Genomic DNA, 27,525 nt, shown 5'->3' with positions numbered 1-27,525 from the left:
GTTGATTAATGGCTGAACCAATCAGGAGACATCTGTGGTGGGCAACCTTTTTCACTTAAACACCTCAATTAAGACTTGTACCTATTGAGCACTCAGACTACATCGAATTTGTTCCAATTTGACACTTTTTTGACAATCAGTTAAAATTACAAAGTGTGTGTAATATACTCGCGGGGTGATGTGGCATGATGACTAATTAAAAGATGACATGCGGCATTTGGGTGCAAAATAATAATTTCAAAATAAATTATAACAAAAAAAAAAACTATATTCAGCAAAAAACAAATAAACAAAAATATCTATTTTCTATAACCCAACCCCACCTACCCCACCCCTCCTTTCCCCTTTCTGCCAGAGCTTCATGGATGAGCCATGTGAGCTCCAGCCAGTCATAAATAATCGAAGCATTTATTGAAACCATAGCAATTAATTCGGAAAAATTAGTGGCGATCAAAAGATTCTTATTATTCATGATATCTTGTGATCAAAGAATTCAAAAATGATAGCACATTAACTTGAGATAGGATTTTTTTTTCCATTCGTATATAATTGTGAAGTGTAAGTTCGAGCAAAATTCCAAAAGAGAAGATTGCTCTGAAATTCATTTTAGTGAGATTTATCACTATAAATAAGTTTTTGGTGCCGTTGCCGGGGACTTAGAAATTAGCTGTTTATCTAGATTAGATTTTTCTTTTGTCTATTCAAGTTTTTTTTTTAACTTTTTTTTTTTTTAAAGTTAATATTTTGGTTATCTTTCTTATCATGGCATCTTGGAATAAAAATTGGTCGAATATTGGTTGTTCTTATTTTGGTGATCCTTGTCTAATGTGTGGAGGACCCCACCTATGGAAACACTGTCATAATATTTCTCGGAATGGGTTGTGCGCACCTACCTAATCCTTTGAGTGGAATGTTTGTAGTATATGTGGTGGTCAAGATGGCCATTGGAATGGTTGTCCTAACTCTTATTCCCTATCCTCCAGCCCCTATTATGATTCTCCTATTGTTTGTAATAATCTGCAAGTTACAGGCTTAGCCAATATCCAAGGCGAACCTCAAACAGAAGAAGAGAGCGAGTTCCTGCAAGGAGATAACTCTGAAGAAAGAGATATAGTGAGCCAATCTTGGCTAACGGAACAAGCTCAACAAATGAAATTTCACGGGTTTGTCTGTGATGTCTTACAAATATGGCGACACAATTGATAGAAGACAGAGCAGAGCTCATACAAGAGATAGACCAATTTGGCTCAAATATCCATGACCTGCAGGCTCTAATGAATAAAAAGGTTGAGGTGTCTGATGCCCAACCACCAATTGTTGTGGATACTAGCCAACTTGTGGAGCAGAAAGAGGAATTCCAACCATTCGACCAGAATATTGTTGATGATGCCAAGGTAGAGGGATTATACATTAGTGAGGATGTCAAAAATAATGCAGTCTCTGATTTGGGGCGTTTTGGTCCTCATTCTAAACACTTTTCTACATTATGTTTGGTTGGCGATATGGAAATCAAGCCTTCCAAGCTTTAGGAGAAGTGTGTAGATGAGGAACAAGACCCTTATACCCTAAAATTTGTCACACCAAAAAGATAAAACGACATTCCTCACTTAAGGGCCAAGAAGTGCAAGATGCGACACCTATTACTTGGTTCCTTTATTTTCACACCACTGCCCCAGAAGCATGATAGACAATTTGATGCAAAATTGGGGGTACAATTCATAAGTTCGTGGTGGAGGAAAAAGTTGATTCACGTCATGCCGCGACGTTAACTAAGGAGCTTATTGGGAGGCAACCCAATGTGTAATAGTTTTAGATTTTTATTTTTACAGTGTCACGTTTTATTTTATTTTTGTTTTGCAGATTAGGGGAAGTCTGAGTACCCGAAGTTGATAGCTGAGGAGCATGTTTGGTCTTATGTGTGGGGCCGTGCCGACCCTTGATGTCGAGGATTATGTTGCCGGCTAGGCCCTAGAGGGTCTCAGGAAGTATTTCTCACCATTGTTTCAATTTTTCTCTACTATACATGCATCGAGGACAATGCATATTTTAAGTGTGGGGTGGGTACTTCCTATTTTTGAGGTCAAGGATGATTATGCCATAAATTTTTTATTTATTTCTTAGCCTTATATATTTATAAAAAAAAAACCAGAAAACCAAGAAAATTTCTAATAGAGTTTACCTTGCTATTTCTTTTATTTTTCATTTATAGCTTCTTTGTCCCTCATTAGCGGCATAGATCATCCACCCCTTGGTTTTTCTTATGTCCTTGGTTCTTTTCCAAAGGGCGGCCTTTGAACCGGGTAATTTATTTTTTTTTTTAATTTTTAGGATTAGCTTTTTTTTTTTTAGGAGAAGGGGAGATGAGAGCCCTTGAAACCAATTGAATGCAAGGTACTCGGGATTAGGTACACCATTGAAAACATGAGCAATTCTTGAACTTTTGAAAGTAAAATTGTGCTTAAAAATAATAGATTGCTTCGGAACACCTAAGCTCTTCTACTTGACTCTTGTGTTAAATTTTTGGCTTGAAAATGCTTGCATTGAACTCGTGTCCTTGTTTGCTAAGTAGAGGGTCAGTGTGTGTCCATCTTGAACCATGAGTGTGCCATGTGTGGTGAGTGTTTTCGTATATATTCCATGTATTGTATTGATGTCTAGAACTTGCCCGGTATGTCTATGAAGTGAAACTAGGTGTGTCAAGTTAGGAGATGATATAGGCATTTCTTTGTTAGCCATGATTTTTGACCATTTATTTGCCTACCCCTATGTGATATCATTCGTTAACCCCTTTGAGCCTTTAGCCTATTTTATTTGGTAGCCACATCTTTATCCATCCCCTTTGTTGGTATAACTTGTAATATTTGATCCCGAATTCCTAAAGCACTTTAGAAATTTAGTGCTTCAAAGTAAATGGGAAGTAGATGTACAGGAAAGTTGAGGTGGAAACTAGAAAAAAAAATAAGGCTGAGGGTACACTTCTTAAATTGTTGTTAGTGGGGAGTGCAAAAAGAAAAAAAAAAATTGGAAAAAGAAAAAAATATATAATAAATTGTGTTCTACTTACACAAAGAGATGAACAATAAAGATTTGCTCCTTGCTAGGGACGTACGCAGAAAATAAAGAGAGTGCTTCATGTTAAAGGGTGCATAAGGTGAAATGCAAAAGAATGGTTGAAATATTGACGAAACAATAGGAATCGCATCAGGATGATAAAATGTATGTCTTAAAGTGCTTAGGGAGATTAGTCACTATTTTCCCAAATAATTCCTACCCATCCCTTAGCCAACATTACAACCATAAAAGTCCTCTTTGATTTTATGCTTGATATGCTTTTGTTATTAGAGTATGACATCAAGGGCAAGCCTATGGTACGCCGTATGAGCATGTGCATTTTCTTGTGAGTATGAGGGTAATTCTTTCTATTCAATGTCTGTATTGTGTGTTGATTGAAAAATTCTGGGCAACTCTCTTTGAAGTAAGGACACATAATTGGTAAGAGATTGGTGACATGTTTGATTCCTTTGCTAGGCGGCAAGACCGTTTTTGCCTATATTCTCATGAGCGAGTTTTAGAGGTTAGGATGTTTGGATGAAGTTGTTGGCATGTGTGTAATTTAATGTTGAGTTTGAGATCTTTTGCTCGTAAATGTTTAAACTGTCATAGTGACCTATTTTGTTGCAGACCTGTTCAATTTGGTAACACTCAGTGAATCGTAACTATAGTTGGGTGTGTTTAGTGTTTGTTCGAGGACGAACAAAGGTTTAAGTATGGGGTGGTGATGTTAGGCGTATTTATACGCTTAACTGCCGCATTTTGCCCATATTTTGCCTAGTTTAGAGGATGAATTAAGCCAAGTACACCTAACTAATCATTAATCTTGCATGACGAACTAATATGTGTGTGTTTGTTGCAATTAGGTACTTTACGGAGAAAACGTGGTGATTCAGACGAAAAATGAAGTTGGACGTGGAATGTGGTAGTTTTGAATAGGAACAATCGTGGAAACTTGCAAAGAAATCAACTAAGTGCAAAACGTGCTCATGACCACGCTGAGCTTAGCCCAAAGCGAGGCCTGAGAAAGCCATGGACCTCGCTCAGCGAGGTGGGTGAGCGAGGTAGGTGTTTAAAAATGCAAAAGTTCCAAAATTCGTATAAGTGTAAAATAGCACATGGACCTCGCTGAGCTTGGCTCAAAGCGAGGCCCTGTCAAGTTTTATTATTATTATTATTATTATTATTATTTATTAATACCTCGTACATCGCTACTTACTAATTACGTATTAATCATAAGATATATCCTAGATAATATTTTTACTATATTATTACTTTATTTTAGTTAGTTTAAACTAACTAAATAAAAAGAAAACAAATAATGAACTTCAACCAAGAAAGAGCGCGTTTTTGTATTTGTTATACCCCATTTTAACCGAAGTCAAAATGGTTTACAACATTCCAGTAATTCCGGGATTAATTAAAGTTAAGGAGTCAGCACCTAATTATTATGGTGAACTAGGACAACTAAAATTAATTAAAGTCATTATCTAAAGTTAACTCCATTTATAGTCTACGAAACTTATGAGATTCTAGGTAAAGGTTCAATTAATCTAAAGGGAAGGTATTAAGCACCCTTTAAGATCCATTAAAAATGATTAACCGACCGGACTTATAGTTAATTAAAAAGGCTAAGTATAAGTGTAAAATATAAGTCAAGTCCAAGTATTTGGAGAAAGGTAGTTAACTGTATCAAGTTTAGAAAAATATTTGTTAACGTGAATTTAGCTACGGTAGCGATTAGCAGAGTGTAAAGATTTATAATAAGACTCACAGAACAAAATAAATTATGAAAAGGTTGCCTTAAACAAATACATGTTTCAAACATTGGAAAGTAGCAAAAGTCTAAAGTTTGTCTTTTAAAATCAGTCTGCGTTTTTATTCTCAGAATAAGCTAAATTCCGTGTCTCGATTTTTGATACTTGGAGGAACAATTATTATGAGAAGTACTATTGTTAGTACGAACCTCTGTGGGTTTGACATCCGATTTCTAAATTACTATATTACTTGTACGACCACGTATGCCTGTGTGTGCGTTCGGGAGCAACATAAGTTCGAGCAAAACTCAAAAAAAGGAGATTGATATGAAATTCATTTTAGTGAGATTTATCACTATGCACAAGCTTATTTTAGATGCTCTCTAAATTAGGGATGTGGAGTGGAGTTTTGTACGAATTTTATCACGCCATCTGTGTAGAAGAAATTAAATAAACGACGAAGAAAAACATAGTCAAGAACAAATTTGTGAGATACAAAGGTAATGGAAGTGCATCTAATGCTTTGATAGAGGAATCTTGACGATGATTTTTATGGAGTTTGAGGGGTTCGCCGGAAGCAATTTCATCGGAAGGGTAAAGGGGCTTTATGGGTTGCCGATGAATGTCCATTGTGAAATTTTTTGGCTCTGAAATATCAAAGGAGAAAAGGGGAATTTAAAAATATTGTGAGAAGTACTATTGTTAGTACGAAAAAAGGGAAGGAGAAGGTTGGAAGGTGGTGGCAGGGCGGTGGTTTATGGTAGAAGAAGTGTTGGAAGGAAAGAGAAGACAAAAAAAATAAAAAATTGTATTTGAGCCCTTCACGTGCTTGTTTTGTGTGAAAATCACAGAACTCGCCAACTTAGGTAAAAGTATTTAAATGACACAGTCTGACCCTACCACAAGTGTATAAATAGAACAAGTTTAGCTGAAGTGTCTATGTGAAAAACGTTGCGAACAACAGATGTCTCCCGATGGGTTCAGCCTTGATTAAAATATGCCAACTGAGAACCATGCATATACAAGAGGATTCCCTTGCTGTCCCTTTAATTTTTTAAAAAAACTTTCATGAACTTTTGGAGTATAGAGAATTACTCAGTCATATTTTAAGTGATATAACAACGTGGTACGGTAAAATTTGATCATAATATATGAATTCATCATTGTAAATTATGGAACATAGTTGTCCATGATCCACAATTTTTTCTTCGTAACCTGCAAAAGTATTGTAGAATAAGGATAGCAAAATGCAAAAATACAAGCATTGGATGCTGTCTTCAAAGACGGTCCATTATTTAATGATTTGTTGCTAATATTTTAACGTTTTTCACCTACTTATTGTTTCCTTCATAACATGTATCAAAATATTACAAGTGACTTTTAATTTACTCCCTCCGTCCCAAAATATTTATCGCATTTTTCATTTACATGTCCATTAAGAAAGCATTTATAAGGGTAGTATTTTGACTATTTTACCCTCTTAACATATTTCATCATGTTCTTTCTCCTCAATAAATATTTACTCCATTAATGATGAAATCTCTTAATTGTTGGTAGTGAACTCACAAAATCAGCTCATTGATGAAATTAATAAAAGGGCAAAATGAAAAAAAAAACTTAATTTTATCTTGGGCAAATAAAATAAAAAAATATTTTGAAACAAGTATTTATAATAAGGACGATAAATATTTTGAAACGGAGGAAGTATAATAAATTTGCAATTAATGCTACACATTAATTTGTTTGTATCCTATCTCTTTCCTCTCTGGTTATGCTTTAATTGCTGTTTCAATAGGAATGACAAGCCAGTGTGAACTTTATAGTTGTCTAGATCTACTTTAATCAATACCAATGAGTACTTTGGATTTATTTTTGTGTGGGGCAAGAGCTTTGTTTATTTATTACTTCTTTTAAGGAACTTCAGTATTTAAAATTTATGTAATGATGAATTTGGATTCACGTCACATTGATCAAGTAAAGAAGCTAAGCAGTATTCTCTACTAAAAAAATTCTCTAAGAATTTGGACCAAAACCTTTAATTAGTGACACAAATCATACCAATCTGGTACTTTTACCAAAAAAGAACAACATTGAGACTTTTACGGATATGAGGCCGATTAGTCTCAGTAACTTCATCAACAAGGTTATCTCCAAGGTGGTTCAGGATAAGTTTGAAGTTATTCTTCCTTCTCTGATTTGACGTAATCAATTTGGTTTTGTGAAGGGGAGATGCATCATTGAAAATGTCCTTTTAACTCAAGAAATAGTGGCTGACATTAGGCTAAGGGAAAAACCAGCTAATGTGGTGCTTAAGCTTGATATGGAAAAGGCATATGATAGAGTTTCTTGGATGTTTTTAGTGAGGGTATCAAGAAAAATGGGATTTGCAGAAGTTTTCATTGACATGGTATGGAGATTGATAGCAAACAACTGGTATTCAATTCTGCTTAATGGACAGACTTTTAGTTTTTTCCATTCCACAAGGGGTGTCAAACAAAAATATCCTTTTACTCTTGCATTTTATCCTATCTTCAGAAGTTTTATCTAGAGCACTGAACTCTTTATTTGAGGACAGTGTTTTTAGAGGATATGGGATGACGAAATGGAGTGCTAATCTAAACCATCTTGTATATGCAGATGATACAATCATCTTTACTATAACGACCTGCTTGGTCGTTATAGTCTTTAGGCACTTTTGACCCTTCCCCAAGCTTGTTTAGCTCACATTTGACCCGAGGGGCCCGTTGACAAGCTCCCGAGGTGTTCGGGGTTGATTTGGGAAAAATTGGCTTTAAGCAAAAAAGAGTTGAATCAAAGTTGACTTCTGGGTAAAGAGACATTTTTCGAAAATCTTCTGGGCCGCCACAGCGGCAATGTGCATTTGAGGGCCGACTGTCACGACAGTCTGAGAGACCGTCGAGGCGGGACCACTGCAGCAGTCCCATTGCCACCGAAATGGTATCAGGCTTGGTTATTTCATTAATTGTGTATTAAAAGCCCTTAGTCCCTCATTTATTACTATTCCGAAATCTGAGCTATTGGGAGCAAATCTAGGATATTCTTGGTGGTAAGTCTGTCTCATTCCTTTGATATTCCATTATCCCTAATCATCTTAGAAATCTTTTATCTTGATAGTTCATTAAGTGATTAAAGATTAAAGTTAGGTTTAATGAGTTATTCTTCTATGCTTCTAAATCATGGTTTGTTGAATGGGTTAGATTCCTTAAGCATTGAATTGATGATTAGAATCCCTTATTTCATAATTTCTTCCTAATTAGAGGCTAATTTATAGAATTGGAAGTTACGGTTTATACCCAAATTTGGGAATTTTGCCTAGAATATGAAATTGAGTGAATTGTTGATTATTTTAGCTTGCTATTGATGGGGATTGATCACCTAGAGGTTTAATTTCATGTTGGGACCTTTAGATTCCTAATTCCACCCTTCTAGTTCATAAACCCTATTATATATGTTGGGGATTTAGGTCTTGAATAGAAGTAGGATTTGTTTGATGTTCTTCTTGATTCTAATTCCATGATTCGAATATGCTTAGACTTGCTTGATCTTGAGGCTCAGAGGAAAGGAAGGGCTGGTGTGATTGTTGGTGATATTGTTGTTTGTCCTTTCATGTAGGTTACGGTTTACCCTATGGTGAGACTTCGTTTAGCGAAGCATATATTTAGACGATATTATCTGAGAAAGCAAGTAAACCTTTGGGTATGATGTTGGGCTGGATATTGTCTTAGGTTGGTCCTTGTTGTGTGATTAGTGTAAGCTGCCCTGTTGTGTTGTGTCTTATCTTTTTATACTGTTGTTGGCTCGAAGCGACGGGGAAATGGTAGATATTGGAGACTATTGATATCTCTTGACCATGATATTGTAGTATCTTACTTGTTGGAGTTTGATGTGAGGATAGTGTTCTATTATGGCTTATTGTGTAGCCTTTTTCATGATATTATTGGTGTGCCCATGCGTGGTACTTGTGATATTGACTTGATTACTGACATTAAACTCATACATTGCATGCATTCTCATTTTTTATGATATATTGTTAAGACATTGATAGTACATGAGGAAACACTGTTATAAGCTAGGCTCAGTTGGATGAGAGTGACGTGAGGATAGATATCCGATGGTTGTCCCGAAATCGAGGTTGTGTGTAGCGATTGCTGAGGTTTTTGCCAGAATCGTGTGGTAGCGGTTGTCGAGGATTTTGCCGGAGCCGTGAGGTACATGGACTTCGTGAGTCCTCCATGGGTTGTGCTACCAAGATGTGATGTTTCATCATCGGAGTACATGTGTACATAACATTGCATTGTATTCACATTCCATATATTATTGCATTGCATTGCACTATGGCTTCTATTGTGATATTCTTGTGATGTATGTGTGATATACAGATTCAGAATGAGTATTTGAGACTTGACACAATTGGGTTTAGATGCTATAACATAGGTGATGGCGTGTACTTGATTCTGGCTTTTGTTTGACTTATACCTTGTAGATTTACTTGCTTATTGATACACCCTGTAGTTTTATACATTAAGATTCAAAGTGTTGATTGTTTTAAGTATGGACACTAGAGTTACCTTCAAGAATATATGAGATTATATGCGTCAATCTTATGGTTATGAGGGTTTAAGTTCATATAATAAGCTATGGAAGGATTGAAGGACAAGTGAATCACGGAAATTAAATTTGTTGGAACTTTGAAGAAAATATGAGAGGAAATTTTGGCTCAATTTGGAGGAAGAATATATTTTAGTATATGAGGAGTTTTGAAGCAAAGCGAAAGCCTAAATTGAAGGTCATGAAGTATAGTTTCCAATGCAACAAACCGCTCATCGATACGACGTCGGAGTAGAGAATTATGGACGTTAAAAGTTAGGGGGGCAGAGCAGGGGACTGCACTGCGCAGACGCACCCACTACAATTCCACCGATTTCAACCCACTATATAAGGGGTAAAACCCCCATTTTTCTCCACCAAAAATTTCCCAAATATTCCAGAAATTTCAGCAAGCATATGAGGGCTTATATACACCATAAAAGTGAGGATTTTGAGTAATTTTGGGTGACAAAGTATTAATCGAGGTCCGAACAGCGCGTAGTCATGATTATAGTTTTGTTTTGTGTTTGAGTTGGCCCGAATTCAAAGTAGATATTGAAGATCTTCCTATTCTAGTGAAGGTAAGGTGTGAATTTCTCTTTATTAATGTTGATTTAGGAATATTTATGAGAATAAGAGTTATAAATATTGTATTGGTGTTGTTGGCTTATGGATTGAAGTTTGAAGAGTGTTTTGGATAAAAATACACACAGTTATCTTGTACAATCTTGATGATATTGTTATTGATGTTGTTGGTATTGTTTGGGAGTTGTTTTGGTATTTGGAGGGAGTGGATAATATAGGGGAGATGCTGTCCAAATTTTCGTAACTCAAATTAGTCTTTAATAATTAGTGCATATAAGTTGATGGAAATATGATGAAAGTATGATTAAAGATGTATTTCACGATATATAGGTTCGGGTGAAAGGCATGAATCGAAGTAAAGGATCCTTTAAGTAGTAACTGGACGGATAAGGTATGTAAGGTGTTCGTTTCTCTCTTTCCTTGGCACGAATCCAACTAGAGCATGAACATGAACGTTTCATAACAAAATCACTCCATTCCTATGTCATGCAGCTCAAATCTTAATGTCTTAGTTATTTGATTGATTCTTGGTATATTATCATGTTTATCATCATGAAGTTATTTCTTTGAATTCGATACGAATTTCATAATTTATTCGGAGGCCACCAACCTTATGTCACTCCGAATGAGTAGTGGCTTTTATTGAGCTCACGTGCATGCTATTTAAATTATGTATATGTAACATGATGTATTTATGGATCGGGTCGTACGTTCCTCGACACTAACATAATATATTTATGGATCGGACCGTACATTCCTCGGCCCTAGCATAATATATGTATGGATCAGGCTGTACGTTCCTCGGCATTAACATATGATATTTATGGATCAGGCCGTACGTTCCTCGACACTAACATATATGGATCAGGCTGTATGTTCCACAGCACTAACATTTATGGATCGGGTTGCCCGTTCCGCAACACTAACACTAACACTTATATTATATATATGTGTGTGTGTGTATGCGCGCGCGCGCGCTTACTTACATATGATTTTTAGGATTCATGCATTATATATTGTACGTTCTCAGATGATAAGTTACCTCTACTCTCTTTATATTTCCATCCTCCTTACGTCATTGCTTCCAGCCTTACATACTCAAGACTTTTACCTATACTGACGTCCCATTACACGGGACACTACATTTCGTGTTGCAGGCTCGGACAGAGTTATTGGAGAGCATCCGCTGTAGGACTTCCAGCTTCGGCGGTGTCAGCAAGTGCCACTACTCCGGACTTGCTATCTTTTGGTACTTTTCTACTAGTGTAATACATGTTCATATGTACACTCTTAGAGGCTCATAGACATAGTGGGGTATGTAAATATTATGCATGGCCTTGTTGGCCTTAATTTGAGCTCTTGATACTTTTCTGATAGCCTTGCCGGCTTTGTGATACTCGTGATGTTGTAGCGACCTTGTCGGTTCGCATACGAATATATATATTTGATATTTATATGTTGGGCCTTTTCTGCGTGCAGGTATTCTTTGAATTAGGGTATATGATGCTCAAAGTAACTATTAAGTTAGGTGGTCCCGGCCTATGGGTCGAAGCCCGTCATACCCCTCGGTGGGGTGTGACAAAGTGGTATCAGAGCAGTTCGTCCTAGGGAATGTCTACGAGTCATGTCCAGTAGAGTCTTGTTATGGGTGTGAAGCGCGTCAAATAAGAGGCTGCATGGAATTTAGGAACCATTGACCTTTCTTTCTTATCTTAGATCGTGCCATAAAGCTTAATCGTAGGATACGATGTCCCTGATTCTAACCTAAATGTTTTTATCATGGATAAGCCGATGATTATGCTGCTACGGGGTAATTGCTGAGAATTGAAGTTGTCCATTCGAAAGGTATGTTTCCTGTTTTATGAATATGGATAGATGTTGATATAAAAAATTGAGCAAGATATTATGGGTATTTGTGATTATTCTATGGGGCATTGGATGTGTTTTCTGGGCTGTGTGCAGGAATGAGGTAGTAAGAATTATAGAGGAAACTCTGCCAAAATTTTTACAAATTGAATTGTTTGCATGTCTATAGAGAAGAGTAAAGGGAAAATATGACCATCAGCCATTTGGTAAGTCATGATTGAAGGAACAACTATGCGACGCTTTCAAAGAGAAGTTTTAGAATGATCTTAATTTAATTTAAAGGAGGAACCTTGGAGGGAAAAATGATTAGTAATTAAAGAAACTGGAATGAGTTGCATCCGAGATTTCGGAGGATTGAGACCTATTGGAAACATAAAGAAAGTTGACATTAGGAACTCAAATACAGTAATACAATTTATATATTAGATTGGTTAGTAAGAGATAACAAAGAGATATTGATATGGAAAAGGAAGTTAACGAGTACAGGAAAGTTCCACCCTAGAAGTATATATATATATATGTGTGTGTGTGTGTGTGTGTGTGTGTGTGTGTGTGTGTGTATCTATACGAGATCAAGATGGGTTTGTACGCATAGTGGAATGTTCTGTAGACCAAGGAGGACCTCAAAGACGGAAGTATGAGAAAGCACGGTTATGAATTGATTAAAGGAAGTTACGTGATCATAAACGATAAGAGGAAGTTTAATAAATTAATAAGGTTTGTCAAAGGTACACAGTGATGGCATACAACAGTGGATTTGGAATAGAGATACAATTATAAAGGAAACATGATGAATATACGAGGAATAGACATACATACGAGCAATCTATAGTATCGTAAAGGGAAATAAGAAATGAACGAAGGAAGAAAGAAAATGGCGTATTTTACGAAAATTTCATGATGAGAGCAAGAATCGGCGGGACATTAGAAAGATTATGACGCATGATTACGATATAAACACTTAGTTAAGAGAAACTATGAGCTAAATTAAGGAAAAGATGAATCGTGAGAATGAATAAGAGAGAGTATTGACTTTTACTGATATGGTATAAACCTAACTCGGAATCGAAAATCAAGAGTAAGACGAATCGCAAGGGTATTGGTGAAAGGATAGCTATGAAGGAAAATTACGGCTGAAGGAGCACGGTGTAGTTGGGCATTCTATAAGGAACCTAACAAATTCCGATGTCACCATTGATTCATTAACCTAGGGGATTATTAGGCATGAAGGAAGGAAGTGGTTTGAGTTGTCCAATATCTGTGGACATTTGACTTGATACAAGAATCAAGTTAGCAAACGAGAAATAAGTCAAACCATGCGAATGAAAGTAACTCCGGCATTATATGGACTAGAGGAGTTGAAGGATCGCTAGGGTCGGCCAAATGACTACCAAAGACGGTCAATACTCGAATGTTACTGATATGTGAGAACATTCTTAGGAGAATTAGAATATTCCCAAGTACAGAAAAAGGAAATGTACTGGCTTAAAGGAGTCCAAATTCGAGATGAACTAATATAGCAAGGATGTGCTAAAGAAAAGTGGAAATGGACTAAATGCAAGTATATTATGAGACCGACATGAGAAAGGAGGCATGACAAGATAATGAAGGTTTAGCAAATGAAAGGGAATAAGTTTTGTCAATGCAATACGTTGTGTTCCGGGCTATGATTCAAATCGTTCATACCAGAGAAATTTTTTATTACAATTAAATATGCAGCAAACGTACCCTAAAAAGGTAACAGAAGAAGTGAGAAGGCCTACAAGTGACAAAGGATAAATATCAGGGATAGCCGGGATTACTAAAGAGAAATCATAGCACTGGAAGAGGTGAGAGTTTTAAAAAAAGGAATATTTTTAGGAATTTCAATTATCGTTAAAAGAAAAGAAGACAGTACGCCTATGGATAGCATGGCAGTAGTACTACCTGAGACTAGAAAATATCTCCTGTGTCGTGAAATCATAAGTCACCGTTTATATTAAATTGTGAGAGTATATGTCATAGGACCATATAAATAATCATCCTGGTGAAATGACTAGTAAAATGGTGTGGGGATGACAATAAATATTTGAAGAAGAATGGAAGCTAGTTAAGTCTCAATTAGCCGCTGGTATAGGAGAGTCAATGACTTAAAGCGGGAAGCACACTGGTATCGAAAGGAAGTTGCGATTAAGTAAGAATTTATTTTAGTCTCATGCTTGTGGGTTGTTTTGTAATGATGTTAAGATTGAAGGAGAGAAAATTGGAGGAAAGATTCAAACACGGAATTGAAGATATTTTGAATAGTAGATTAGCTTGAGATATGATCATTAGTATGTTATAAGTATAATCTTGTGATGGGGGATAACAACGATGAAAAGAAAATGTTGTATACAAGTGTATAAGGAACGGTGCTGAGGATTGTTGTATGGGTCGAATTGAGTCTGTCACGCCCCAAAACCCACACTAGACGTGACCGGCATCCGACGTCATGAACAACATCGGAAGAACCTAAACGACACAATAATAACACTTGAACCCGCCAGGTTCAACATTCGCCTCCAACAGTTTATAAAATAAATGTAACATCAAGTTCCTTTTTAATAATCTTTCCTTATTAAATTAAACAAAGTTATAAGTTACTGCATATATCAGGATCACAATTATGAAATAAGATCAGCGGAAGTCTAATATAAGTAAATAGTCATAAACGTAGCAAACACCCATTAAGCCGTACAAGACTTTGACAATCTACCCACAATTCTGAAAACTATCTATGGAGCTTCTAAGAGACACAACTTTCATCTAACTTCGGGATGCAGCCCGGAAATCTAGAATAATAAATGAAACAGAAAGTGTCCCATGAACAAGGATGTGGGCTCACCAAATCAACAGTAGCACCAAGTTCTCCTAAGCGTCGAGAGTATCATGAACCTGCACTTGTCCGTTACCTAACATACCATCAAAAACAACAATGGTATGCCTGAGTACTTTCGTACTCAGTGAGTGCCTCGGGGACAACAAGTAACATAAAAATAAAATATAATAATACATAAAGAAATCAGTTCTGAGAAGATAGTATAAAAATAGTCATTCCACTTTATGATTCTTAATATCATTTGTTAAACAGTTTACAAAGCCATTAATCAATATAAAAACAGGTATTCAGCTTGTGTATCTCAATAAGAATTATCAAAACCAATTATAAAGCCTTTCGTTAAGTTACAACTTTCAATTATGCCTTTCAAATTGATCACGATTGTCAACAACAGTTCTCATGAGAGAATAAGAATATCACACATGCCAATGCAGGCCCAAAAATCAATCACATCGAAGGGATGGCCGTAGAGGTTCCCTAAACCCAGCGCACCACACCAAAATCTGTAATTCTCGGTGGCTATCCTTCCTCCCGAATAGCTAGGCATTAATCACACTCCAGGTAGCGGTAGTGGCCACTCTTCCTCCCTAATGGCTAGGTAATTACCACACTAGGATCCATAGTGCCTACCCTTCCTCCCGAGTAGTTAGGACAAACACAATAATAAAGTTCATAACATAGAAGCCGATTCACAAATTGTCTCAAAGAAGTCACACCATCAATTACATTAAAGTTCATTATGCCATATCGAAAGAATAAGTCATTCCAATCAATGTTTTGAAAACGTACAACTTCTTTACAAAGATTTCCATGTCCCAATTCACCAATGAGAATGTCATTACCAACTCTTAACTAGCATTACTAAGCATCTCTCGTAGAGGAAAACATTCATAATATCTTATACATATATAGGGTTTGTTACAATCTAGGTTTAATGTGGGTTTGTCCCCTCACACACATTAACCACCATTTAGACATGAATTAGAGTTCAAGAAACATGAAAAGATTGCTTTTCCTTTCATTCATTAAAGAATCTTGAATAAAATTTATACTTCCAACAATAGTTTCAAAAAGTAATTTTCATTCAAAATAAATTTTTAAAAGAGAGACATACCTTAATTTGTTAAACAAGGTTTAACAAATCACTTTTCTAATGAAGAACACCCAAACCCTAGCTTGAATCACTTTGGGAAGAATTATGTTGCAAACCCTAGGTTTTGATCACAAGAATCATGTAAAGAATCATGGGTTTGATGTTAGAATGAATTAGTAATGTTAAGGATGTCCTTACCTTGATTTGAAGACTTGGAGGAATAATTTTCGTCCTTAGGGTTGTTTAGAAAGTGGAAGAATAAACAAAACAAGTGTCTTATTTTTATTTTTCTAGTGAAAACGGGCCAAGGGACGCCCCCGAAGGACGGATCATCCTTCGTGTTACGGACTGTTCTTTGGAGCGTCCTTTAGTGGAAACTTCCAAAGAGTTCTGGTGATTTTTTATACATTACGGTTCCATGTTACGGCTTGTAACACGTGTTACAGTCTGTAACGTCTCACCGTAACACAGGCCAAATTTCCAGCGAAGATAGGCTTCAGTAAAATGGGCATAACCTTTTGTACGAAACTTTTCTTGGGCTGGGAGACTTACCGTTGGAAAGCTATTTTAAAGATCTACAACTTTTGTTAAGGAAGCTTTTCAAAATTCGCAACATATTTTCATGAAAATCGCCCAGAAGACAGACCTACCAAAACTTAGGCGAATTTAAGAGGCCTTAAAAACTTCACTTGTTGGTTTAACTTCAAAACGACCATCTTCCACCCGAATTCATCAAGAATGGATTCATATAGATATAATATAATCTTAATACTAGATTTTTACACATTTACACCTAGTTCAAGTTTACGGGGTGTTACATTATCCTCCCCTTAAGATCATTCATCCTCGAATGAGGATAGTAAACACGAATTTTAATCACACAATCACCTTGCGAATGAATAGCTCAAAACTTAACTCATACCTGAAATAGGGAATAAGTGAGGATATCTCTTCTTCATGTCCTTTTCTGCTTCCCAAGTAGCTTTCTCAGTATTATGATTTCGCCACAACACTTTAACCGGCGCAACATCCTTTGTTCTCAACCTTCTAACTTGGCGATCCAAAATCTGAATTGGTTCTTCTTCATAAGACAAGGATTCATCAATCTCCACCTCTTCATAGTTCAACACATGAGAAGGTCATGTTTATACAACCTCAACATCGAAATGTGAAACACCGGATAACTATGGACATCTCAGCCGGTAATCTCAACTCATAAGCTACCTTTCCAACTCTTCCAGTAATCTCATAAGGACCAATGTAGCGAGGACTAAGCTTGCCCTTTCTACCAAAACGCATTACCCCCTTCATAGGTGACACTTTCAAGAAAACCTTGTCACCAACAACAAATCCCAATTCCCTACGCCTCATGTCTGTATAAGACTTTTGTCTACTCTGAGCGGTCTTTAGTCGTTGCACAATAAGATTTACCTTTTCGATCGCCTCATGAATTGAATCAGGACCCAACAACTCTAATTTCGTTGGTTCAAACCAACCAATTGGAGACCGACAACGCCTCCCATAAAGAGCTTCATAAGGAGCCATCTGAATACTAGCTTGATAGCTATTATTGTAAGTGAACTCCATCAAAGGTAGGTGTTCATCCCAACTTCCTCCAAAATCGATTGCACAAGCGCGCACCATATCCTCTAAAGTTTGAATAGTTTTCTCTGCTTGCCCGTCAGTTTGAGGATGAAAGGCATTGCTAAGTTTCACTCTAGTCCCCAAACCTTCTTGAAACGTCTGCCAGAAATGAGCAGTAAATTGCGTACCTTTGTCGGATATGATAGATGTCGGAACACCATGCAACCTAACAATCTCCTGCAAATATAACTTGGCGTACTCTGCCGCGGCATATGACGTATTTACAAGAAGAAAATGGGCAGACTTCGTAAGTCTATCCACGATCACCCAAATTGCATCATACTTGGCCCTTGTGCGAGGTAAACCTGCAACAAAGTCCATATTTATCATCTCCCACTTCCATTGAGAAATCTCAATGTTTTGAGCTAAGCCACCAGGCCTTTGATTTTCATCCTTCACCTGTTGACAGTTCAAACACTTAGCCACAAAGTTAGAAATATCGACCTTCATGCTCTTCAAATCCTTATACCTCTTGGTGGATCCCGGATGAACCGAATACTTGGAACTATGAGCTTCCATTATTAGTTATTGTCGAAGACCATCAACATCGGGAACACACAATCGTCCTTATAATCACAGAACACTATCATCGGTCCCAACAGTAAATGAAGTGTACTCACCCCTTTCCATTCCATCTCTCAGCTTTGCTAAAAGTTCATCATCATATTTCTTGGATTTAATCCTTTCCACAGTGTCAAACCGTGATGGCGTGATTCTCACTAACTCCCCATCTTCAGTTTCATCAAGTCTGACCCCAAGACTAGCAAGTCTTCGAATTTCCTTCCCCATGGGGATTTCATGTGCACGCAAATAAGCCAACGTGCCCATAGATTTCCTACTCAAAGCATCAACAACAACATTAGCCTTACCAGGATGATACAAAATGTTCAAGTCATAATCTTTCAACAACTCCAACCACCTCCTCTGTCTGAGATTCAACTCTCGTTGTTTGAAGATATATTGTGGACTCTTGTGATCAGTAAAAACATCGCAATGCTCACCATACAAATAATGAAGCCAAATTTTTAAAGCAAAAACTACAGCAGCCAACTCCAAGTCATGTGTCGGGTAATTCTTCTCATCTTTTTTCAACTATCGCGAAGCATAAGCAATCACCTTGACATTTTGCATTAATACGCAACCCAAACCAATTCTAGAAGGATCACAATACACCACGTATCCACCAGAACCAGAAGGTAAAGTCAAAATAGGTGCCGAAGTCAATTTTGCCTTAAGCTCTTGGAAACTCTTTTCATAAGCTTCGGACCACTGAAACTTAGTAGTCTTCTGCGTCAACTTAGTCAATGGCGAGGCAATAGATGAAAAACCTTCCACGAACTTCCTGTAGTAATTTGCCAAACCCAAGAAACTACGAATTTCCGTTGCACTAGTGGGTCTAGGCCAATCCTTAACCGCTGAAATTTTTTTAAGGTCTACTTTAATGCCGTCACCAGTCACCACATGACCCAAGAAAGACACAGACTTAAGCTAAAACTCATATTTAGAGAATTTTGCATAAAGCTCGTTCTCCTCAAGTGTTGTCAAAGTTATCCTCAAATGATTAGCATGATCCTTACGATTCTTAGAGTACACCAAAATGTCATCAATAAACACAATAATGAATCAATCTAGATACAGCTTAAAAACACGGTTCATCAAATCCATGAATACAGCAGGCGCATTAGTCAAGGCAAATGACATGACTAGAAACTCAAAGTGCCCATAACGAGTACGGAAAGCAGTTTTCGGGATATCCTCCTCCTTTATCTTCAATTGATGATATCCAGACCTCAGGTCAATCTTCGAAAAGAACTTAGCACCCTGAAGTTGGTCAAGCAAATCATCTATCCTAGGCAAGGGATACTTATTCTTAATGGTCACTTTATTAAGCTTACGGTAGTCAACACACATTCTCAGGGAACCATCCTTCTTCCTAACAAATAAGACTGGAGCACCCCAAGGTGAGGAACTTGGTCGGATGAAACCCTTATCCAATAAGTCCTTCAATTGATCCTTCAATTCCCTTAGCTCCGCTGGAACCATATGATAAGGTGGAATAGAAATAGGTTGGGTGTCGGGGATATCATCAATCCCAAAATCAATAACTCTATCAGGAGGAATACCAGGAAGATCTTCAGGGAAATACTTTGGGATAATCACTGACAATGGCAACAGATGCAAATTCGGGTACTACGACTTTTGTATCATTAACAGCAACCAAATGGCAATACACCCCTTAGCAATCATCTTACGAGCCTAAAGATAGGAAATAAATCTACCCTTTGGCTTAGCAATTTCACCCTCCCACACAATAACAAGCTCATCGGGAAAGGCGAAACGAACTAACTTATGGCGACAATCCACATTAGCATAACACGCAGACAACCAGTCCATCCCCATAATTATATCAAAATCCACCATCTCATGTTCATACAAATCATCCACGGCTACATAAGGAAAACTCCACAAGACACAACTCCATAGACACCGACAACAATCCTAGGACGTATTTAAACCTAGGCTCTGATACTAAGCTTGTCACGCCCCAAAACCCACCCTAGACGTGACCGGCATCCGACGTCATGAACAACATCAGAAGAACCTAAACGACACAATAATAGCACTTGAACCCACCAGGTTCAACATTCGCCTCTAACAGTTTATAAAATAAATGTAACATCAAGTTCCTTTTTAATAATCTTTCCTTATTAAATTAAAAAAAGTTATAAGTAACTGCATATATCAGGATCACAATTATGAAATGAGATCAGCGGAAGTCTAATATAAGTAAATAGTCATAAACGGGGCAAACACCCATTAAGTCGTATGAGACTTTGACAATCTACCCACAATTCTGACAACTATCTATGGAGCTTCTAAGAGACACAACAATCATCTAACTTTGGGACGCAGCCCGAAAATCTAGAATAATAAATGAAACAAAAAGTTTCCCACGAACAAGGATGTGGGCTCACCAAATCAACAGCAGCAGCAAGTTCTCCTAAGCGTCGAGAGTATCACGAACCTGCACTTCTCCGTTACCTAACATACCATCAAAAATAACAATGGTATGCCTGAGTACTTTCGTACTCTGTGAGTGCCTCGAGAACAACAAGTAATATAAAAATAAAATATAATAATACATAAAGAAATCAGTTCTAAAAAGATAGTATAAAACAGTAATTCCACTTTATGATTCTTAATATCATTTGTTAAACAGATTACAAAGCCATTAATCAATATAAAAATAGGTATTCAGCTTGCGTAGCTCAATAAGAATTATCAAAACCAATTATAAAGCCTTTTGTCAAGTTACAACTTTCAATTATGCCTTTCAAATTGAGCACGATTGTCAACAACAGTTCCCATGAGAGAATAAGAATATCATACATGCCAATGCAGGCCCAAGAATCAATCATATCGAAGGGATGGCCGTAGAGGTTCCCTAAACACAGCGCACCACACCAGAATATGTAATTCTCGGTGGCTATCCTTCCTCCCGAATAGCTAGGCATTAACCACACTCCGGGTAGCGAACCCGATAGTGGCCACTCTTTATCCCTAATGGCTAGGCAGTTACCACACTAGGATCCATAGTGACTACCCTTCCTCCCGAGTAGCTAGGCCAAACACAACAATAAAGTTCATTGCATAGAAGTCAATTCACAAATTGTCTCAAAGTAGTCACACTATCAATAACATTAAAGTTCATTATGTCATATCGAAAGAATAAGTCATTCCAATCAATGTTTTGAAAATGTAAAACTTCTTTACAAAGATTTTCAAGTCCCAATTCACCAATGAGAATGTCATTACCAACTCTTAACTAGCATTACTAAGCATCTCTCATAGAGGAAAACATTCATAATATCTTATACATATATAGGGTTTGTTACAATCTAGGTTTAATGTGGGTTTGTCCCCTCACACACATTAACCACCATTTATACATGAATTAGAGTTCAAGAAACATGAAAAGATTGCTTTTCCTTTCATTCATTAAAGAATCTTCAATAAATTTATACTTCCAACAATAGTTTCAAAAAGTAATTTTCATTCAAAATAAGTTTTTAAAAGAGAGACATACCTTAATTTGTTAAACAAGGTTTAACAAAACACTTTTCTAATGAAGAACACCCAAACCCTAGCTTGAATCACTTTAGGAAGAATTATGTTGCAAACCCTAGGTTTTGATCACAAGAATTATGTTAAGAATCATGGGTTTGATGTTAGAATGAATTAGTAATGTTAAGGATGTCCTTACCTTGATTTGAAGACTTGGAGGAATGATTTTCATCCTTAGGGTTGTTTAGAAAGTGGAGGAATAAATAAAACAAGTGTCTTATTTATATTTTTCTGGTGAAAACAGGCCAAAGGACGCCCCCGAAGGACGGACCATCCTTCGTGTTACAGACCGTTCTTTGGACCGTCCTTTAGCGGAAATTTCCAGAGAGTTCTGGTGAATTGTGAGACATTACGGTTCCATGTTATGGCCCGTAACACGTGTTACAGTCCGTAACGTCTCACCGTAACACAGGCCAAATTTCTAGCGAAGACAGGCTTCAGTAAAACGGGTATAACCTTTTGTATGAAACTTTTCTTAGACTGGGAGACCTACCGTTGGAAAGATATTTCAAAGATCTACAACTTTCATCAAGGAAGTTTTTCCAAATTCGCAACATATTTTCATGAAAATGGCCAGAAGATAGACCTACCAAAACTTAGGCGAATTAAAGAGGTCTTAAGAACTTCACTAGTTGGTTTAACTTTAAAACGATCATCTTCCACCCGAATTCATCAAGAATGGATTCATATAGATATAATATCATCTTAATACTAGATTTTTACACATTCACACCTAGTTCAAATTTACGGGGTGTTACAGAGTCCCATTTGAATATAAATCCCTTGGTTATGGTATTTTTAACGCATTCGGTGAGTAATTTGAAGTAAAGTAATTGATGAGAATAATAAGCCATTAGCAAGGAAATGCTATTGCAAACCATCTGAACGCTACCATAGGTGGAACTATGATGACAATGCAAGGAATTAAGAAGTCTGACCAAAGAATTAACAAGGAGATGAGATGCTATGTATGTAAAATCGATTAGTACTAAGTGGGATAATCTAAAGTAGCACTAGAGAAGCAAGCAAGGAAAAGTGTCACAGCCGAATAAGAAAGTTGTCCACTAGTAAAGAAATAGAGGGCTGCGAAACAGGAGGGACTAAGTCAACGGAAGGTGAAGTCAAGCAAGTAGACGAAGATAAGATCGCAAGAAAAATGATTCAAGGATATAAATAAAAGAGATGGACATTTAAGGAATTAAGAGATCTGCTTGATTGATAAACCGAAATGACAGATAAGTGCGTCAAACTATGGGAAAGACTTATTAAGTAAGAGTCGGGAAAAGGTTAAAAGTAGAAGGAGAATCCCAAAGGAAATGATCAAAGGATATCGCGTTTGATTGGAACAAACGGGTGACAATGAAACCTCGGAACAAGTAACATGATGGCTCTTATTGGAAAAGGGATGAATAAAGGTTATAGACAAAGGAAACAACGAAATGATTCGAATTCGCTGCTTGACTAGGAATCTTGGTTATTCTTCAACAAACTTCTGAATTCACCCTTAATTTATTAGCCAAACTAAGGATCAGAAACTATAAGAGTAAATTAAAGGAAAGGAATTATTAAAGAAGAGATTTGCGATGTTTTGATATAAGTACAAGAATTACCGTTAGATAGCCAAGTTCCAGAAGTTCAATTGTAGGAAAGAGAAATTAAGCGAGACATTTCGGTATTAAACTAGTTGAGAGATAAAGTGCCGCAAAGATTAATTCGACTGTTATAGAAAGCAAATGATGCTACAATATGACCAGTCTTGAGGTTATCTTTAAGGGAGGAAGAATACGAATAAGTAAACTCCTAGAAGACAAAGGCCTAGGATATCTGTAAAACGTAAGAAAGATACGTGGAGATCGAAGAGAACAAGAATTTCTGAATAAAAAGAAGATGAGACCAAAATTGGATAAAAGTATGTGGCAAGTACTGGATAAAAGAGCATACAAGATGTAAACAACAGAGGCTGAAGAGACAATGAGAATGCAAAGCATAAAGAGTTAGTAGACAGACATATAATGAGAAAAGGGACGACCTTGAGTACGGGCATAAATTTTGGCCACAAAAGAAGAAGGATAAACTGCGTAGTTCGGATAAGTTCAGTTTTAAATGATCAAGCAAGACTGCAAGTAAGTAAAGTAAATACCAACAAATACATGTAAGAACATTGACATCTACCTCAGAGCGAACTCTACTTCAACACTCGAGGACGAATGTTTTTAAAGGGGGGAGAATGTTACACCCCGTAGTTTTGTACATTGAGATTCATAAGTGTTGATTGTTTTAAGTATAGACACTGGAGTTACCTTCAAGAATATATGAGATTATATGTGCCAATCTTATGTTTATGGGGGTTTAAGTTCATGTAATAAGCTATGGAAGGATTGAAGGGCAAGTGAATCAAGAAAATTAAATTTGTTAGAACTTTGAAGAAAATATGAAGGGCAATTTTGGCCCAACTTGGAGGAAGAATATCTTTTAGTATATGAAGAGTTTTGAAGCAAAGCAAAAGCCTAAATTGAAGTTCATGAAGTCTAGTTTCCAATGCAATAAACTGCTCTCTTCAAAAAACCTACTAGTCATTTCTCGAACGGCCGTGTAATTACTGACTTTATTTCCCAGTCATTCAAACTCCCTTTACTCAATGCTTACTTAGACAAAGGTGCAACGTTCACCCAAGGGGTGAACTTTGCCGTAGCTGGTGCTACAGCACTTGACAATTCCTTTTGGGTAGCACGAAGCATTCGGTTGCCCAACTGGAACACGCCTTTGCTGAACCAACTAAGTTCGTTCAAAACACATCTTCAGTCTACAAGAGGGAATCTCAAAGACTCTCTTGTAATAATGGGAGAATGGGGTGGAAATATTACTACAATGGTTTCTTCCAGAATAAATAGATCCCAGAAGTTAGGACCTATGTTCCTTTTGTTGTTGCAGGGATTATGAAAGACATCAAAGATGTGATTCAGCAAGGAGCAACACGCGTGTTGGTTCTTGGTATTCAGAGACGGATCTAAGATCTTTTAAATTTTTTAACATTGAACACATTATATTCCCTCCCAAGTTAACTTTTATTTGTCCAGTTTGGAGATTTAGAAAATAAGTAATTAATGATGAGGTAAAATATGAAAAAATATGATTTTCTCTTGATATGTTAAAAGTAAAAATATATTTTTACTATACTGAACAAGTAAAAGTGAATGAAGTGAGTACTTTTAAGTTGAAATTGGGTATAGGAATTTAGATATTGGTACTCGCTAATTCATTATAAATAGGTATAAATATAATAGGAGAAGATATGCTGGCATGATACACACGTATCAAATGTGAAAACTACTCTTTTGATATGTTAGTAGAATATTGCACTTACTATGGTTATATGTCTTGAAAAAAAAAAAACTACGTAATAGTACTACTCTGATACGTAAATAAGGATAATTTTAGAAATATAAAACTAATTCCTTCTTGAAAGTCTAAAACGCCACTCATTTTGAAACAAAATGAAAAGAGAAAAAGACCACTTATTGGAAATGGAGGTAGTACTATTTATCGTAATTTTAATGACTTTTTATATATAAATTTATGTTACATGTCCAAAGTTATTGTTTCAATTGAACCTGTGACCTAATATGTTACATCTGCCCCTGCAGGTATTTACCCTCTAGGATGCCTCCCATTATACCTCACCTCATTCCCCAATAACAATACAAGTGCTTATGACAATTTGGGTTGCTTGAGAAACTACAACGACTTCGCTTCGTATCACAATCGATACGTAAATAGGGCTATCGCAAACCTACAACGCTCATTCCCAAATGTTAGCATTGTTTACGGGGATTTCTATGGCGCGATTTTGACACTTATACGTAGCCCTTCTTTGTACGGTTTTACCCAGAATACGTTGTTAAGTGCATGCTGTGGAACTGGAGGACGACATAATTTTAAATTTGGGACAGTATGTGGAGCTGCTGGAATGAAGGCTTGTTCGAATCCAACACAATATGTTCATTGGGATGGAATTCATTTGACAGATGAAGCTCATCGTCGTATTACCGATATTCTTGATAAAGACATGTTGTCCAAATTCAATTGTGTTGTTTAATTAGGTTGAAGATTATATATCCAAGAAGGGATATAGTTGGATGATTTTAAATATATAGGATAAGAAGTATCTTATCTTCTTCACTATGACGAGGAGAGTATTAAGCTAAATAAGAGGACGATTTTGTATGACGTTTTATTTGGTTGTAATTTGATGAGGAAAAAACAAATAGTGTGTTTGAAGTTGAATTTTAAATTAAATAAAAGTATCACAAAGTTTTTTGTTTCCCATCCAGTATTCAATATGCGTATTAGGGCTTGATTAAATTCGGATTCACGCCTCCCTAACAAAGGCTTGTTAGGCGATTGTATATCCAGTGGACTCGAACCCAAGGCATCTGACAAAGGATAAAGAAGTACTTACCACTCTACCGCAACTCTTGTTCGTAAAAGTATTTGAAGGTTATAATTGTGTTTGGTAGTGAATTTCATTTGGAAAATAATTGATATTTGTTGAATGAAAACCATTTATTGCACTTAAATTCCTATTTAATTTAATTTAATTTTTCAAACTTCAAATGTTATATTTTAAGTTGACGCTGAAATAAGCGACCAAAACAAACAACTACTATTAGTAAAAAGAAAACATCAAATATAATGTTCCAGAAATTAGCTAATGGGAAAATTTTCTGTTTGTTGAGTGGAGCTAGAGGATTTGATAATGTGCTGACTTTTGTGATGTATGGGGATTCAAACTACGTCTAGAACTCGCCATTTCTTGCTAAATTAATGAAGAAAAATAATTGTTCCAAGTTTAATTGAGCCAAATGAGACTACATTTAATTTCATGTCATACAGCTAGCTCGTCACGAGCTGCGGAAAAAAAAATGCTGCCTGTCACATGGGTTTGACCCTTTCGCGGCTAAATGTCTCTTCAATTTTTTACTCCTTTCGTCCCCGTATAGTTAGTTGTCCACCTTATTAAAAATGTTCGTCTCAAAACACTTATCAATTAACAAAATCAAGATAAAATTAATTAATTTTTTTCTTTTGTCCTTAATATTAATTATTTTTTAAATTAACCAATATTGATTAGAGTGCAATTTATTGAAGTAAGATAAGGATAATATAATAAAAATACACTTTTATTTATAATCCTTAAAGGATGAAAAAAAACAGACAAGTAATATGGGACGGAGGGAGTAGCATACAATGTTGTAACCAGCTAACATTGGAATATCAATGTCTACTTAAAAATTATAAAAAAAAAAAAAAAAAAAAAAAAAAAAAACAATGACGCAGGATCCATTCTTATTTTTATTTTGTTGTATATAGATAGAACATCATCGATGATGAGGTGATTCTTGTTTTGTAAATGAGATTTTTAACTTTAATGATCAGTCATACTGAAAGCGTATAAACAGATTTTCTTTAATAAAGCATTTAGTTTGTAATTGTTAAGGCTTAATACTCAAATAGGTATATTTGCACTGAGGGGCGGATGCAATGTTCAAGCACTTGTTCATCTAAAGTCTAAACCCAGCAATTTCAACGCGAATAATACATTTATTTGTAAAAGTTTATCAAAATTATGATAAATAATAAATCCAAATTCATAATTTTAAAAATACAATGAGTTCAATATTAAAAACTTTAAGAATTAAATTCTGAATTACCCCATGTATATACTTGCACAAGAGTTTGTTTCCCACTCTCCAATAGTTAAGCCTGTTAAGTGGGTCGGGCCATATAAATGTGTGTCACATGGGGCTGGACAGGGGGCCAGGCCGGGGCATAGTTAGTGGGCCGGGTTAGAGGAGGGAAAGGGCTGTCTGGCCCAGCCCCCTACCCGGTTAGGGGTACATAGTGGGCTAAGTGGACCGGGCCGGATTTTAATTATTTAA

The 27,525-nt window shown here is 36.4% G+C and overlaps 1 protein-coding gene across 1 annotated transcript; it reads left to right on the top strand.

The window, feature by feature from the left end:
* The first annotated feature begins 1,274 nt into the window (after nt 1-1,274).
* On the top strand, nt 1,275-25,682 carry LOC132644247 (GDSL esterase/lipase At5g03980-like). Its single transcript, XM_060360827.1, has 5 exons — nt 1,275-1,394; nt 7,033-7,241; nt 24,315-24,418; nt 24,518-24,577; nt 25,231-25,682. The coding sequence occupies exons 1-5, from the start codon at nt 1,275-1,277 to the stop codon at nt 25,680-25,682; spliced, it is 945 nt and encodes a 314-aa protein (XP_060216810.1).
* The last annotated feature ends 1,843 nt before the right edge of the window (nt 25,683-27,525 follow it).

The sequence above is a fragment of the Lycium barbarum genome, chromosome 6 (assembly GCF_019175385.1).
Source record: "Lycium barbarum isolate Lr01 chromosome 6, ASM1917538v2, whole genome shotgun sequence".
NCBI lineage: Eukaryota > Viridiplantae > Streptophyta > Magnoliopsida > Solanales > Solanaceae > Lycium > Lycium barbarum.
This window is presented reverse-complemented; position numbering and strand designations above follow the sequence as displayed.

Excerpts from the sequence above, each read along its gene's own strand:
- LOC132644247 (XM_060360827.1), top strand. The coding sequence starts at position 1,275 with ATGAATAAAAAGGTTGAGGTGTCTGATGCCCAACCACCAATTGTTGTG. Across the intron at positions 24,419-24,517 it reads GGAATCTCAAAGACTCTCTT|GGATTATGAAAGACATCAAA; the intron begins GTAATAATGGGA and ends TTGTTGTTGCAG. Across the intron at positions 24,578-25,230 it reads AACACGCGTGTTGGTTCTTG|GTATTTACCCTCTAGGATGC; the intron begins GTATTCAGAGAC and ends CTGCCCCTGCAG.